A 15754-nucleotide genomic window follows, 5' to 3' on the forward strand; every position below is an offset into this window, starting at 1 on the left:
ACATTCATTAACATTGATGTTTGTGAAAGCGAGAACCAAGAAAATGGTTTGTACATAATTTGGATTCACAGGGATACAAATTTCGCAACTTACCAATATTTTTTATTTTTCTAAGCAAGGTTCCCCATTTTTTGGTCTGTAAAAAAATTACACCAATAAAAACTTTTAAGGTTTCTTAAACTTTATAATATTTTTCTTTTTTCCATTTTGCCTAAGGAAAAAGAATCAGAAAATTAAAAATGTTAAAATAAAAGCCAAAAAACGGATAATTTTACTAATTTATATCGATAATTAGTATCAATTAATTTTGAAAAAAGAAAAATACTTCATATTTATAAATTTTATAGGCTTTTCTATGTTTAAAAAAAGATATTTATTAATGATAAAATAAATCAGGATAAAATTAACCTAATTTATAAATAAAACCGTTTCTTTTCTTTTTTACTTTAAAACACTGAAACGACAGGACTATGTCCTGACAACCAAAAATAGAATATTTTTAAAGAGAAATATCTTGACAAAAATAAAAGGGAACAATAATATTTTACGATTTTTCTAATCGTTATCTTCTCGTCTTCATCTGCTCAATTACGGCTCATTATTTTCTAAGCTCTTCTTCAGCCATTTTTTCATTGTTTTTATTCTTTTTTTCCTTTCTTTGTTTATCGTCTTCTCGTCATAGACTTTTATACATTAATAAATTTCATTTCTCATTTTTTTGAAAAAAGTATAGAATCTCTATTAGAGATCAATTGTTTACGTTTTATTTTTCAACTGTTCTGAACATTAATTTTAATTTTGTTTTGTAATAATTTTATTTATTAACTATGGGGTTTGTTAGTAAATATTCACTTGTTATTGTTTTTGTGGATGGTTTTGACAATAACCAATAATAATGTGTTTTAATAATTTAAAAACGTATTAAACACACCAAAAACGTGTCGTGTATTATACGTTACAACTTCAAAACAAATCAAGACTAGAGTGACTTTCCTCTTTTAATTGAATCAAACTGGGTAGTCCATGTGTATAATATCGAAGCGGTGTAAGCTGCGTTATACTCATTCAATTAATGTTTTAATTGTTTTTATTATATTAATAGTTTGTAAAAAAGTTAAAAATAACTTGAAATGTTTAATAATCGTAGTCTATTTATAATTTGTTTTTCGTCATTGTTTTCGTAACTTTCCTTAAAAAATACATAACCTGTGGCTAAACTTTGATGTTTTTCCTTCCAAAATATTCAAAAAGAGCTTAATCAATGCTGTTGTCGTTGTAGTAGTTTATAAATTATGTGGATTTGTGGGCACCCATTTTAATCAATATTTTATCATAATTTAATTAAATCGCGAGAAGGACGCCGAGATCTGAATTTAATTATAGATCAATATTTATAGTAAATTTATAGTAATATGATTTTTTTATCTTCCTTAAAATGACTAAAGGGATAATCAATTCCGCTTTTATAAAGTATATTGAGCTTTGTCCTTTACAGTTCTTCGATCCTCAGTCACGAAGTGAAGTAAAACTAATTAATAATATAGTGTTGGATGAAGATATTGATGAATTTATAGATGATTCTGAAAACAAACTATTAGTGAACGAGTAAGTGAATATAATGATGAACCCAGTGATGAAAATGTTATAGAAAATTATGATTATTCTAATGGTAATGATAATAATAATGATGAATCAAGTGAAGAAGATATAAATGATTATGTTTATTATAATGAAGAAGATAATAAAGTTGTAGCTAACTTGGAATGTGATTATACTAAATTTGAATCAAGAATCAATAAATTTGAAGAATATTTCAATAAGTTTATTAGAAATAACAATATAAAAGATGTGATAATTAAATGTTATGTTAGTCCTAATGTTATTCAAAAGGGTTATGATATATCGTTATATTTAAATAATCAAGATAATTATCAAAAAATTATCTTGATTTTTATATAATTTAAAACTATATGAAATATGGTTATTGTAAGGGAGCTGATAAACAAATATTTTTCATTAATGAAATTTCAGTTCATGTAATCTAATAGATATTTACTGTTATTTTAACCTGAGTGTTTTTTTTTCGTAAAAACAAAGTAATAAAATTTACATCTTATCTGAAGATATCTATTGAGAATTTTATTTATATAGTTATTATAATAATACATTAATATTACTTTATTAATAATATATTTAGTAATGTATAAATAATATATTTTTATTTTTATCTTAATATAAATGAGTACAGATATCACTTCTAAATTAAAAACAAAGTCCTTAAAAACATTTTTCAAAGATTTGTTTTCTTCTAACAAAAAAATCAAACTACAAAGACGGACCCATTAAAACAAATAGATACTTCTGAAATTATAAAAGTAAGAAAAACATCACTCCAAAGAGTGAACGATGTAACACCAAAAACAGTATTTGGTATGAGTTATTCTCCAAATGAAATTGATGAAAGTGAAGATGAATATGATATTGAGCAATGCATCGACACATCTAAAAGATGTGGTGAAAAACATTCTGAGCAAAGTATCATGCCGAAGGCGAAACAAAGACCAAACTTTATCTGATAAGACTTCTAAACATATTATTGCATTACAGAAAATTATAAACAAATACAATTTAAAAGAAATATATATGTTAAAACAATGTAACAAAGAAATCAATAGATATATTAATAATAATCCAGAAGTTGACTTAATCAATACAAAAGATTTAAATCTACTATTTATATTAATGGTTATGTATTTTATTAAATTAAAGGTAAACAAACATTAATTAAGATACAATATAGAATTACAAAAATGATTTAAATAAAAAAATCAAAAATATAGATGGCGAAAAGGAAGAATAATTAGAATTATAACTTAATAAAATAGAAGAATGAGAAAACAATCAAAATTAATTAAAAGATAATATTATTACTAAGATTATTCCTATAATAGAACATTATACAGATCGGTACGAAACCCCTATCGTTTTCTTAAACCCCTCAAGTCGTCAATTGATAAGTCGAAACCAGAAAAAATATTTTATATTTAGAAACGACATTTTCTGATGACGATTGTAAGCCAACTCCACAAACGCGTTGTTGAAATTTGTTCTCCGATGTCACTTCTTACGGTTTTACACTAGACGCGACTTGTTATGATCATATATTGAACAGTTATAAACAATTGTAGTTTTTTATGGTTTTTATTTTTATATTTTGTTTTTGTTTTTGTTATACAACATTTTTTGTCCAATTTTTTATCGTACTTCTTCGGGATGACGTCGTAATTAATTTCTATGAAGGCTTGAGGTGTTTAAGACAAATTGATGGATTTTTACCATACCTGTATTACTGTTAATAATTTAGATGTTAATAAATTCTTTGAGAATTAATTAATCTTTGTTAACGATCATTCAGCCTTCGGCATGATGCTTTGCTCAGATCTGAGGTGAGTGATGAGTCGCGCACTTAAAATACGCTATGCACCGTAATGATTCATCAAATAACAAATCACCATATTTTTTGGAATTGATTCACATAATATATTAGTACTATATGAAATTGTTTTAGATTTCATTGTTTTTTCTGAACTTCTCGTTCCTTAGTATCTTTCAGCCTTCGGCAAATCATCATGCCGAAGGCTGAAATGATTTCATACGGTTCACATTTAACTTTGATTTTATATACTTTCCATGTTTTATTTTTTTAGTATAAGCTGGTTTTATACTTCTTATACCAGATGGCTTTAAGATAAATATTTCCTTTGATATTTCATTATAATATAAATCTTCATTGTAACCGTCAATGTTAATAATATGTTTACATGTAGTCAGATTTTTATTTTTAAAATGAGATATTAAATCATTTTCTTCTTCAAAAAGTTTAATATCTTTTTCATCCCCATATACGACTCTAAGAGTCTGAGGAACTTTTAAGTTCTGTACAACTTTAGTCGTCATTTTAAGGAAATAAATAATCATATTAATATAAATTTACTATAAATATGTATCAAAAGGATAATTCAGCCTTCGGAATAAATACATCGCAGATGCGGACTCCACATCCTCTGGATGTGTCGATGTTTTGCTCAGATCTTCGCGTCCCCTCGCGTTTAGTTAAAGTATTGTAAAATATAGTTTCAAATTTAGGTACCCCATAAAACGGCCGAATTTATATACTACTATGTTTATAGTAGTACAGATAGCATAAATATTGGGTGTCAACGTTCTATAAATAAATATTCAATTGACTGTTTTGATTATTTATTTATTAATTCGGGATTTATACGCCTATTTATTTTTAAATCAAGGAAATTGGGTGTCAGAAAACCAAATCCCTTTGTTTTTATTTTATTATTTAGAAAAACTCTTAAATAAAAAAACGAAATGACTTATATGAAGAAACTAGTTTTCACAATCATTGTCTACATTTTCAAGAACTCTCCAGTCTTCTTCACTAAGCTCAAAATTCTCCAAAGGTGTCAAAACTTGTACATCAAATCTTTCATTAATTATAGTGGTTTGTGCAATTCTACACATTTTTTTCTATCAAACTCTTAACATTAGAAAATGTTCTTGTATTATCTTCAAGCAATTTTGACATGGTCTGGATGTGTCCGAGAAGAAGAGTATTATTTATCTTTCTTCGTTCTTGTGATAAATTTAACACGTTAACCAACTTGACATCATCTGTTGGAGCCGCCAAAACGCTCATAATGTTTGTCATTAGGAATACATTGGTTTCAAAAAATAGTTTGTACTCTTCTATTAAACGACTTGTTGATCTAATGTCAACGTACATTTTTAAGCCATTATCTTTAAAAACAGAAATAATACCTGCTCTTTTAAAAGAAGACACAATGACTTCATGTGTGGTTGAGATGTCCATTGCATTAATGATTTTATTAATTGATAATTTAAGTCTCTCACCAGTAGCGACTCTCTCTTGTTTGCCTTTGGTGGCATCTCTAGCAATGTTGCTCTCCATTGCAATACATTTTACTATTTCTTCGAGAGCTCCTCTCAAATTGATATTGGGTTCTTCTAAATCATCAATTGGAACAGTAAAAGCGCTGTTGTTTATGACTGACGTTCTCTTTGATGCAACTGAAAGAGAAGAACTTTCCACTGATGTACGGAAAAAAGGAGTTCTTATGTTGCTTTTCTTTTTCCAGACTCCAAACAATGCCAGGTCTAGCGGTTGAACAAGATGAGAGCAATGAGCAGTATATTTATGGAGTACAATGTTATACTGTTGCAGTTCTTTTTTGAGTGTATCAAAGTCATGACCGCTAAAACCATCCATCGTAATAACTGCAACAGTATCATGAGGAACCTTGAGAAGAAAACGTTTTGCAATGATGAACGGTACAACCACTGTAAACATCCATTCGACAAATATATCTTTGGTTGCGAACCCAGTACTACTATAAAAGAATGAGACGTCTGAATAAGATTTGATTAAATCTACGTTGATTGATTTATTGGCGATGATGACACCTGTGCAAATTAATGACCCATCCAAACAAATCATGCAAATAACAGGTGATCTTTTATTTGATCTTCCCACACCAATTTTGATATTTTCAATTTCAACATTTTCCGATACAAGAACTTTTACAGTTTTTTTGATCAGCAAAAATCTTGAAAACCAATTACGTCGACATTAAAAACAAGTCGAGAATCTGTCCCATTCAGTTGAGCTAATTGGATATAGTTATCTACTACTTCAGAAGGATTAATTGACAGTCTCCCAATATCTTCCGGTTTTCCTGTCACTGACTTTAGTTTAAAGGTTCTGAGTACCCATTTTCTTATTGTTTCTTGGTTAATTTTTCTTCCTGTTATTATTTCTACCAATTTTTCAAAAGACGCCATTGTGAGGGCAAGCTTTTGTGTTGAACAATACTTGACAAATGAATTTGTTATATACTCTGTCCTATCATCAAAAAAAAACTTGGTCTTCCCACACTTCTTCTGCCCAATTTTAAGTCTTTAGTATATTGTAATTTCTCTTTCTGAACTACATTGTTTTGAATTCCAAACAATACTCCAACAGCTCTATATGTAACCTCTGGAACATCTCCATATAAAGAGTACAATAAACCAATTTGTTCTCTTCTAGATTTAAATTTGAAAAACAAAGAATCATACTCAAAAAAGTTTAATATCTCTTCAGCGTTTTCAATATCTTTCAATGTATAGTTTGTTTTGTTTGGTGAATTATATTCATAATTGAATCTGGCACAAAACACATTGTTAACCATTTCTTCAAAACAATTAATTCCGATAATCAACTTTTTCACTTTTGTCGGTTTTGTAATTTCTGGATGTAGTTGAATGAATAGAGGTGACATAATATCCATCAATTTTAAAGGAACGACGACATGAATATTTTGAATTGAAAATGGATTTGTGGGGAGTGTTTCTTCTTGCATTGATATTTGGTTTTTTATGTTTTTTTATTTTTCGTTTAAATTTTGTTATTTGAACAAATGTACACTTTTTGAAGTAAAAAGTCTGACACCCAATATTTATATGACACCCAATAATTACGCTATCTGTATATATATATACTATACTATGTTTTATAAAAATGTTAATAAATTGATAAAAAATTTGAAACGATTATTTTGGCGTTTTGAACGATTTCCCGAAATGTTACAAATTTGTTCGTTAACCAAATTATTCATTCAAAAAAGGAAAGCAAGAAATGTGGAGTTTGTAATTCCTCTCTGGCGAATTCTCGAGTAATGTCAAAAAAGCCAGCACACCATTTACAATAGTTAATCACAGAAGTGTCATAGTTATAAGGCGGTTAATAGGTCATACCAATTGATTTGAAAAGCAAAGAAAAAGATCGACAACCATCGTTTCTTTGAGAATGTCAAATGGTAAAAAATAATAAGAAATTTACTATTTATTTATGGTTTTTAATTAGCGATGGTCGATACTATACATTATAATATAAAAAACAGATATAGTAAATTTCCTTGTTGTATTTTTGGAATATCGTTAATTAAAAATCAGACTTTACAAACAAATTAAAAGAATAACAACTATTAGAGTGGAACATTTTCTTCTTTATCATCACCTTTTGACTGATCGGCGATGTGTGTGAGTGGCGTTTTAATGTCATCTTTTTCTTCGTCTTGTTTTTCAGGCTTATACTTTGAGTTGTACCAGCATATGTACTTTGCTATGACGAGTAGAATGAATTGAATGAAAGAAAGTGGTGAGAAGAAGAAAAATGAGATGTGGAGCATATAGGAGTATGCGACCCCAAAAATGAGCCAAAGGATCCACAACAAGTCGATTCCTATTTCCGTCCGCTTCAGATTCTTCTTGTACGAGTGTCCAACAGTGTACAAGAACATCCAAATGTATATACAAGCAAACCCATGGACTGCATATCCATGCGAAACAAAGTGTGACCCAAAGATTCCAATTTTCGCGAAATTGACACCAGCATACACCAAAACCATGTTGCCATGATCTTGGAAATAATTGTACCCAACTATCATTGGAATAAAATACATCAGAACGGCAAGGAAAAGTCCAAAGAGGAGTATGGGTTGTGGGACAAAACTGTAATGACCCAAAATTGGTATCTTCTGAAGTACAACAAACTTTCTCGAGAATAAACCAGAGAAGATTCTGAGGCAGAGTAAGATGAAAGCTAATGCAGAAAAGCCTATTGCACAGTCTTTGAGCCTCCACATGATGAAAAATCCATTCATAAAGTGGTTGTACTGCGACCCAAATTTGAATTCACGTTCTATTTCATTACCTTCATATGACACAACGACCTTTATGTCTTCTTCAAATTTCAATGGAGAAGTCCACAGGTGTTTGTCTTCACTTGTTAACTCCTCCACTTTCCGTGTTTTGAGACCAATCACTTTGACAGAGTCGACAATATAACCAATGTAGATCTCTGTTGTTTCACATGTGACCTTTTCTCCTGGGCATATTGGAACTATTGGGAGCTCTCCAATCACAAAATCGAAGTACTGTGCTACACGATTTTTGAATACCAAAACGCGATACTTTCCATATTGCAAAGTAACCAATTCCGCATCGAAGTAGTGGTTGTGATATGCCGCAGCGTAGTCTCTGTGATAATGTCCACAAATGGCAATTGAAATTGGATTATTCTCTCCATATTTCTCATCGATGAGATCCGATAAATACCTTTTGTTATTAGATATGATTCCCGTAGATGGGTGGTGAGTCGCAAGAACTTTATAAGTGTTGTCACTATCAAATAACTCAAATAATTTGCCGACATTATTTTCAGACAAAAACCCTTCAATTTCCATTGAAATCATTGCGTTCAAGTAACTATCCACGCCAACCACTCTGACACTGTCTTCACCTTTTTTGAACTCAATGTAATTCACACTCATCACATCAATGTTACTATGAAGGTGTTGTTCAACATACATTAAAGCGTTGTCTCTCCCATAAACTCCATCAACGTCATGATTGCCTCTTAAATCATACCACGTTGTGTTATATAACGCCATACAGTCACTGACAGTAGAACTATATAAGTCGTACTCATCCTCATGCTTCTCGGGGTAAAACCCTATTCCCCGCCTTCTGCTATGACACAAGTCACCAGTGACTATCACACCATCTGGGGTTATCTTTGGTAACTCAGAACAAAACTGTCTTAAATTACCAACTTCATGTCCGTCAAGAAAAGTGTTCACATGAATGTCACTGATCTGAAGAAGAACAAAATAGGGTTTTGTTGGGGTTGATGGACGGGTTGGTGCGTGTGGAGGAATGCTTGTTAAAAGTGCGATGATCAAAAACAATACAAAAATCAAAGGACTTAACGTTGTTAAAACACATTGGTACATCTCATACGATGTCAGTATCTTCTTTAAACGTTCAGACACCATGTAAGTTTGCAGTTTTTTAATTTTTTTGTAATTTTTACTTCGAAATTATTTGAGTTATTATGCAAATTGTTTACTTCACAATTTGTTTGATAAATATTTGGCAAATTTTTACTATTTGAAAAATTTGCTAAAAATATAAAAAAAACATAAAAATTTGGTTTCGAATAAATAGATCTTTTATTATAAAAAGTTTAAATTCAAAAACTATTAAAAATAACAAATACTACCATTATTATTTTAAAAAATAAAACTATCAAAAACCAAATTTTTTATTAATAATTTAATTAATATTTTTATTATAATTTATTAATTATTAAAGAAAATCATAATTTTTATGTTATTTAATTGTTTTTCCGTTAATTTGTTCTTTGAGATAATCAATTGTTTAAATATTTTACTATTGAAAAACTAATTGAAACTTAACACAAAATCTATTTTAATAATTAATATTTTATTTGATAAAATAGCAAATTTTATTAACAATTTTTTTGTAAAAACAAAAAAATTAATAAATAAAATCATAAATATATGATTTGTTCAAATAAATAAATAATAATATTTTTAATAGTTTTTTGTTGAATATAACCCGTCATATAATGTCGGTCTGACAAAAAAATAATAAACATTTCTATTTTCGGTATTTTGTTTTATAAAACCAACTCAAAAGAACTAAAAAATGAGAGATGGCAGTTAAGTCGACTAATGTGGACATCGAGGAAAACCAAGTGCAGTTCTTTGTTCAAAACCCAGCCACCGAGTCGCTTGTAATGAAAAACTACAACAAACTTTCGGAGAATGGGTGGAGACAGTATATGATAAACAAAATTAATGGTTTGTTTTAATATTTTCAAACTATAAAAATAAACTATTTATTATTCTTTTGTAATAATAAAAATATAGTTTCACTCATTCAATAGAGGATCTGAGAAGAATTACAAATAACGGTGCACACCCCGAGGCTCTCACGAAAAGTACTTTGGAAGATATCATCAAAAGTCATATGGCCGACTTTCCGCAAGATGTGAATAGTGAGTTGATGTCGGATATTATTAATTTCTATAAAAAATGATTTTTAGTGTTGATTTACTGTATTACAATTATTGATTAAATAACTAATTAATTATAGTATTTAAAAAGTAATTAACCATCAATACAGTTAATTATAAATTATTTATTAACAGAATAAAAAGAATCAATCACAAAATAAATCAATTAGTTTAGTTTTTAAAGATTTGGTTTTTGAACTATTTAAAATAGAATGAGCATCAAAGAGAAAGACGACACGACAGAAAAAGGAGACGAGAGTTTGGACGACCTTTCCGTCAGTTTGGCTATCCGCGATGACGCCGACAGATTTCATATTCCAATGGAACAACCAGTGTTACTCCGCCTTCCAGAAGAAGAGGCAGCCGTTCTCCGAGAACAAATCAGGAAAGGCGATGTCAAACTTAAAATTGACATTCCACAAGGTAAAAACTCGGGAACATGCACGTTTAATAACAAAGAGTTTTGCGCGACCCTTGTGAGACTTCCATGTGTCGTTGAAACACATAAATCGTATGACGACGTTGCTCTCTATAAAACAGGGGATATTGGTCAGGCGATAGTTATACACGACAAAAATAACCCACCAAAAATCGACGAGAATGGAAGACTCAAAAGTGGATTAACTCCACCAACAAACAGAATAATTAGCAAGTTCAAAAAACCGACAACAGAGGCCGAAAAAGATAGAATGAAGGAACTTCAGGAAGAGATCAAGAAGGTGAATATCACCGCGAAGTCAGAAGAGACTGAGAATTGATGTTTTTTAATTGATTTTATGATTGGTATATTTATAGTTTAATTTATTATACAATCAAAATGTCTAAAACTATTAAAAATAATAATATTATAATGTTATTAATAAAGGAGCAAAAACATTTATTATCCCCACAACTCCACTAAAGATAAAGACGTTCGTTGTTGGTGTGTGATAACAAATGTAAATAGTGTTAGTTGTTCGAAAAGAATCATTTTCGTTATCAGTTTTTACTCGTGTTTATATTAAATTTTTCAATCCCAATGTATTTACTATATTTATATAGTAAATTTATAATATTTATATACAATTTGTTATTACAATTCAAATTTAAGTATTGAACTCCGACTTTATAAACTAAACAAAGTAACACAAAACGTTTTAACATTAACTGAAATGTCAGAACAAAATGATCAATTGATAATAACAATACTCAATTGTAAAACATAACAATTCATGAACTGTGTGGACTTATTATTTCTACTATGTAGTTTTGATTATATAAGACCAGTATTTAATAAGTATATAATTTTATAAATTATATTATTATTAATAAACTAATATATTAGTAAATTTGTTTTTCATGACTTGTATTTATAAAATAAGTTACATACTTAAATCATTACAATATTTTCTTAACCTACAATTTTAACTCATTTTTAATTTGAAATATATATTATTATATAATATTATTATATAATAAATTTTTTTTTCATTGTTTTTTATTTCATTTTATTTACCATTTTTTATTATTTGCATTTTTTTGGTGGTGTGTTAATTATTTATTAAATAAAAAAATATAATAAAAGTTTGTTATAGATAAAAAAAACTTTTATTATTAAATGATGATAATTAAATATAACAAGTATTAATAATAATAATACAGTTTTTTTGCTTTATTTATATCTATTTTGAAATAAAAAAACCATAAAGAAAGAAACTATAAAAAGGTACTCACAAAATGCCTTTTTTTCTTGACAAAAAGATAAATCAATTACCAGTTACATCTTCTAATACTTTTTGCACCCATTTTGAGTATTTCTGAAGAAATGAATTAAGCACAAAAAGTTGAGAATAAAAAAAATAACCGACCAAAAAAAACAAAAATTCAACTGAATTTTTATTTGGAAAAAATGAGTGTGAACACCACACAAAGTTATTTCCAACGGAAGAAACCTGGCTTCTTTGAACGGCGCCAAGCAAAAACGGAGGCCAGGTCTGCTCCCGGGCAAATGTCAGAACGGACCCAGACAACGACGGATTTTGACTCTTTCCGCTCCGATGAACCACAAGAGCAAAAAACACCCGACGACAAACACATCGCACCACATTTTCATATATCAAAACTCACATTGGACGATGTCCCTTTGGTGTTGGAAAACACTTTTAGATTCATTGAGAAGGCGACGACAACACACAAAGCACTGAAACCATTTTCTTTAATGACCAACGAAGACGTAGTCGAGTGGGTGAAGAAGATTGGAGCGGACAGACTCACTCTTTATGTCATTGGGAAACACGTTGGACAAGAGATACGGTACTTCGACGAGATCAAGTTAAAGAAAATTGGTATTCAAAACGAGAAGATCACTGAAATAGCTCAGATCATACAGAAATACAAGGCCAAGTCGACACTCGGCAAAAAGATTTTGAAAATGAAAATGAAGACCGACAAAGCACTTCGAAAGATGTTTGAATTGCAGCGAGGGTACGACATCAATAATGTGAAACCATTCACTGACACTACAAAGGATGAACAACACCTCATTTGCTTCATGACAATCAGAAACTATTTTGCGATGAATTCGCCACTCATCACAGAAGATAAAGCACTTGAGTTGTTTGCAATAGTTGAAAAATTCCAACACGACGAAGCACTTTTTCTCTCTGAAATAAGGAAGTTCATCTATAACACACACAACGGAGTCGTTTTCCAGAGAACATTGAAATTTGCATATAAGATGGTCTCGGACCAGAACAGCTGCTATTACTATTACAAAGAGTTGTTTTTAAACACGGTATTTGGGTTCATTTGTCCATCGAAAAACGTCAACATCACAAAAATGTTCTTTTTAGTCCAACTTGAACCAAAACTCTCGAACGTTTGTTTTCATTGTTATTGGACAACAACATTTCATAGTTTTGTTTAAGTTTGGTGCACCACTTTATTGTTGGAAATACAGTAATAGGATGAATGTATTGAAAACCAGAAAATCCAGCAGCCGAAGACAAATCGACTACTTGAGGCGAGTCGGTTGTATGCCGGAGAAGTTGTGAATGAGGTTGTCGACCACGTGAAACTACCCATTTACATGATACCGACGCAATACAAATTGAACAACGAAAATATCAAAACGTGGGAAGACGGAAGACTTTATTTAACGAATTACAGACTGATGTGGATTGTTTCGAATGAAATCATTAACCCGGTGGGGATGGGCCATTGTATGTTTTTCGATCAAGTCCCGTTAAAAATGATATATGATGTGAGGGTAGTTAAAGGAGGAGGAAAGCAGCCCATTTTCTGTTTGAAGATCATATCGAAGGATCACCGAATACTCCACTTTTCTCTGCCAGAAAATCAGATCAAGAATTTCAAAGAGCTTGTGTGTATCATGACGAGTCGAGTTGATGAGAGTGGGTTTTATGTTGACGACTGCGAACATTTCTGTCTTGAAAACATATTTGAAGGGGTCTGGCAACGTACTGCGAAACGAATTGGCATCGACATGAGTGGAACGAATCCGTTGTATGTATTTCAGAGTAGCTACAAGAACAAGAAGTTGTCTGGGCGGGAGGCGATAGTGATCAGAGGGTTTCCAATGATAACTGAAGTACCGGAACGGATAGAAGACATTGAATTGGCACCGTTATTGATTCATCGAGAACTGAAGAGTGGAGCCTTTTTATTCCGATTACAGTACATCATGAACGACAAAGGAGATTCTATCTTGTCGTGTTCGTCGAATTTGAAGCCAACGTTCGACACTTTCATGGTCAGGGAATTTCTCTTTAAAACGGAAACAAGCCTTTCGAAACAGTCGTGTCTCAAAACACAAGAAGAGGCAAATGCAATACAGAAGGAGCTACTGGACGCATTACAAACGTGCGACGACGACCAATGCAAACGTCTCCAAGATGTCGTCGACCGGTTTGTTGGGTATCAAGAAGGCCTCATGCGATCAACAAAAAACATTATATTAGAGCTCAGATCTGGCCGGTCGATATTAATAACATCGTACAACAGAAATGCGTCTGAAATTGGTGTCATCACCTCTTTAGTTCTCGTTCTGACAAATAAATATTACCGAAGTTTTGGAGGATTCATCGAAGTGATTTACAAAGAGTTTGTGGAGTTGGGGTACTTCAGCACGGTCAACAAGAAAAGGGTGTTTCCGATGCATTTTGTTGCGTTTTTGATGATTGTAGACTCGTACATGTATTTATTTCCAAAGCAATTTGGGTTTAACACGAAATTGATTGAGTTTTTGTATAAACACTGCAATTCAGGACGGTTTAGAGTGTTTGTTGATGCAAAGAGTTGTGGGCTGTTTCATTATTTGTACCTCCATAAAGACATCTTTGGGAAAGAGCAGTTTTTGGGAGAGGACTTTGACTTTTTGGTACCGAATGTCGCTCCGGTGCAATTGTTTCCTTCACCGAAATTCTTCTTTGAGTGGATGAATTACACGAGTAAACACTCGGGTCTCTTCAACTCGTCGGCGGCAGAAAACTTTGATTTGCACGACCAACAGACTCTGACCGAAATACCTCCGTATGTGAAAGACGTGTTTAAAGCGAAGATGGTCGATTTGAGTAACAACCCATTACGACTTGTGCCGGAGTGTTTGCAGACATTCCCTGTCCTCGAGAAACTTGTCCTTTCGAATTGCCAAGTCAATTACTTTCCGTACGACTTCTTCAGTCCCATGACGACTTTGACGTATTTTGATGTGTCGAGGAATGGGACAACGAACGCACCTTTCTTTATGCCAGAACTGAAAACGTTGACAAATTTGAAGTACTTGGACATTTCGTCCCAAGAGATGGATATGCCCCGATTCAGAAAATTTGAGTACCCCATTGGACTGAAAACTGTCGTGATGCGCAACTTGAAAAACTGTTTGCAGACTTCATTAGTGAAGCTGACGAATCTGAGGATGTTGGATATCTCTGAGAACAAATTTGCGAGTTTTTCGATATTGAGACAGTTGACCACATTGAAAGAACTGAAGCTTGAGTCGTGTGATCAAAAAATGATTCCGAACGAATTGGAGAATTTGAAGCTGTTGACACAACTGAATGTCGGCAAGAATAAGTTGAGTACCCTTCCCGAATGGCTCTATGAGTTAACAAGTTTGAAGGAGCTCAAAATCAATTCGAATAATTTTGTGTTCATCTCGAAGAACCAAACGAAGCTAACAAAACTGAGAGTGTTTGATGTGTCAAACAACACTGATTTGAGATATCTTCCAGTCATTCACCCGGTCATTACAAAGGACAAAATAAGGTGTTGTCCGCCACCGTTAGTCACTCGAATGCACATCTTGTCGAATGAGAGCGGAGTTGGTGTATTAGAAGAATGCTTCAAGAATTGGATGCCGTTGTCGTGGAGTTCTGGAGACGTGATATTGGTCTCGAGCGAGAACGACATCTTCGATCTTCCAAGCTCGAAACTTACAAAGAACACGCGATTTTTCATGCCGATATTCCACACGAATAAGTGTCCGTTACCACTTGATTTTGCAGTGAATGATTGTTATGTTATATCCATAACGTCGAAGCAATGGGATTTTGTATATTTCTGGCAATATTATTTGAAGCTACTTGTACCCGGTAAGACGCGGATTTATGTGTGTTTGATACACGAGGGCAAAGCAGAAGAGACGTTGGAAGCAAAAATGAAAGATGCGTTTCCCGAGAGTTCGTTCATTGTGCTGCAGAAGTCGAAGGAATTTAAAGATCAAAAAGTTATTGTTGAGAAATTCTGTGAATGGATTGGGACGTTCCGGCATCGGTGGCTCAACGAAGATGAAGACCTGCT

At 31.7% G+C, this 15754-nt stretch overlaps 3 protein-coding genes across 3 annotated transcripts; 2 read left to right on the top strand and 1 right to left on the bottom strand.

Moving 5' to 3' along the window:
- Nucleotides 1-7058: 7058 nt before the first annotated feature.
- Nucleotides 7059-8909, bottom strand: EIN_082120 (hypothetical protein; the record flags this gene model as incomplete). Its single annotated transcript, XM_004184458.1, has 1 exon — nucleotides 7059-8909. One exon carries the CDS (start codon nucleotides 8907-8909, stop codon nucleotides 7059-7061), a length of 1851 nt encoding a protein of 616 aa, XP_004184506.1.
- Nucleotides 8910-10167: 1258 nt separating this feature from the next.
- EIN_082130 (hypothetical protein) lies at nucleotides 10168-10713 on the top strand (the record flags this gene model as incomplete). Its single annotated transcript, XM_004184459.1, has 1 exon — nucleotides 10168-10713. One exon carries the CDS (start codon nucleotides 10168-10170, stop codon nucleotides 10711-10713), a length of 546 nt encoding a protein of 181 aa, XP_004184507.1.
- Nucleotides 10714-11843: 1130 nt separating this feature from the next.
- Nucleotides 11844-15752, top strand: EIN_082140 (protein kinase domain containing protein; the record flags this gene model as incomplete). Its single annotated transcript, XM_004184460.1, has 2 exons — nucleotides 11844-12812; nucleotides 12921-15752. Coding segments are annotated over 2 exons (3801 nt in total), but the record flags the coding sequence as incomplete, so codon positions are not given.
- Between the last annotated feature and the right edge of the window lie 2 nt (nucleotides 15753-15754).

The sequence above is a fragment of the Entamoeba invadens genome, assembly GCF_000330505.1.
Source record: "Entamoeba invadens IP1 unplaced genomic scaffold scaff_1105074725643, whole genome shotgun sequence".
Classification (NCBI taxonomy): Eukaryota; Evosea; order Mastigamoebida; family Endamoebidae; genus Entamoeba; species Entamoeba invadens.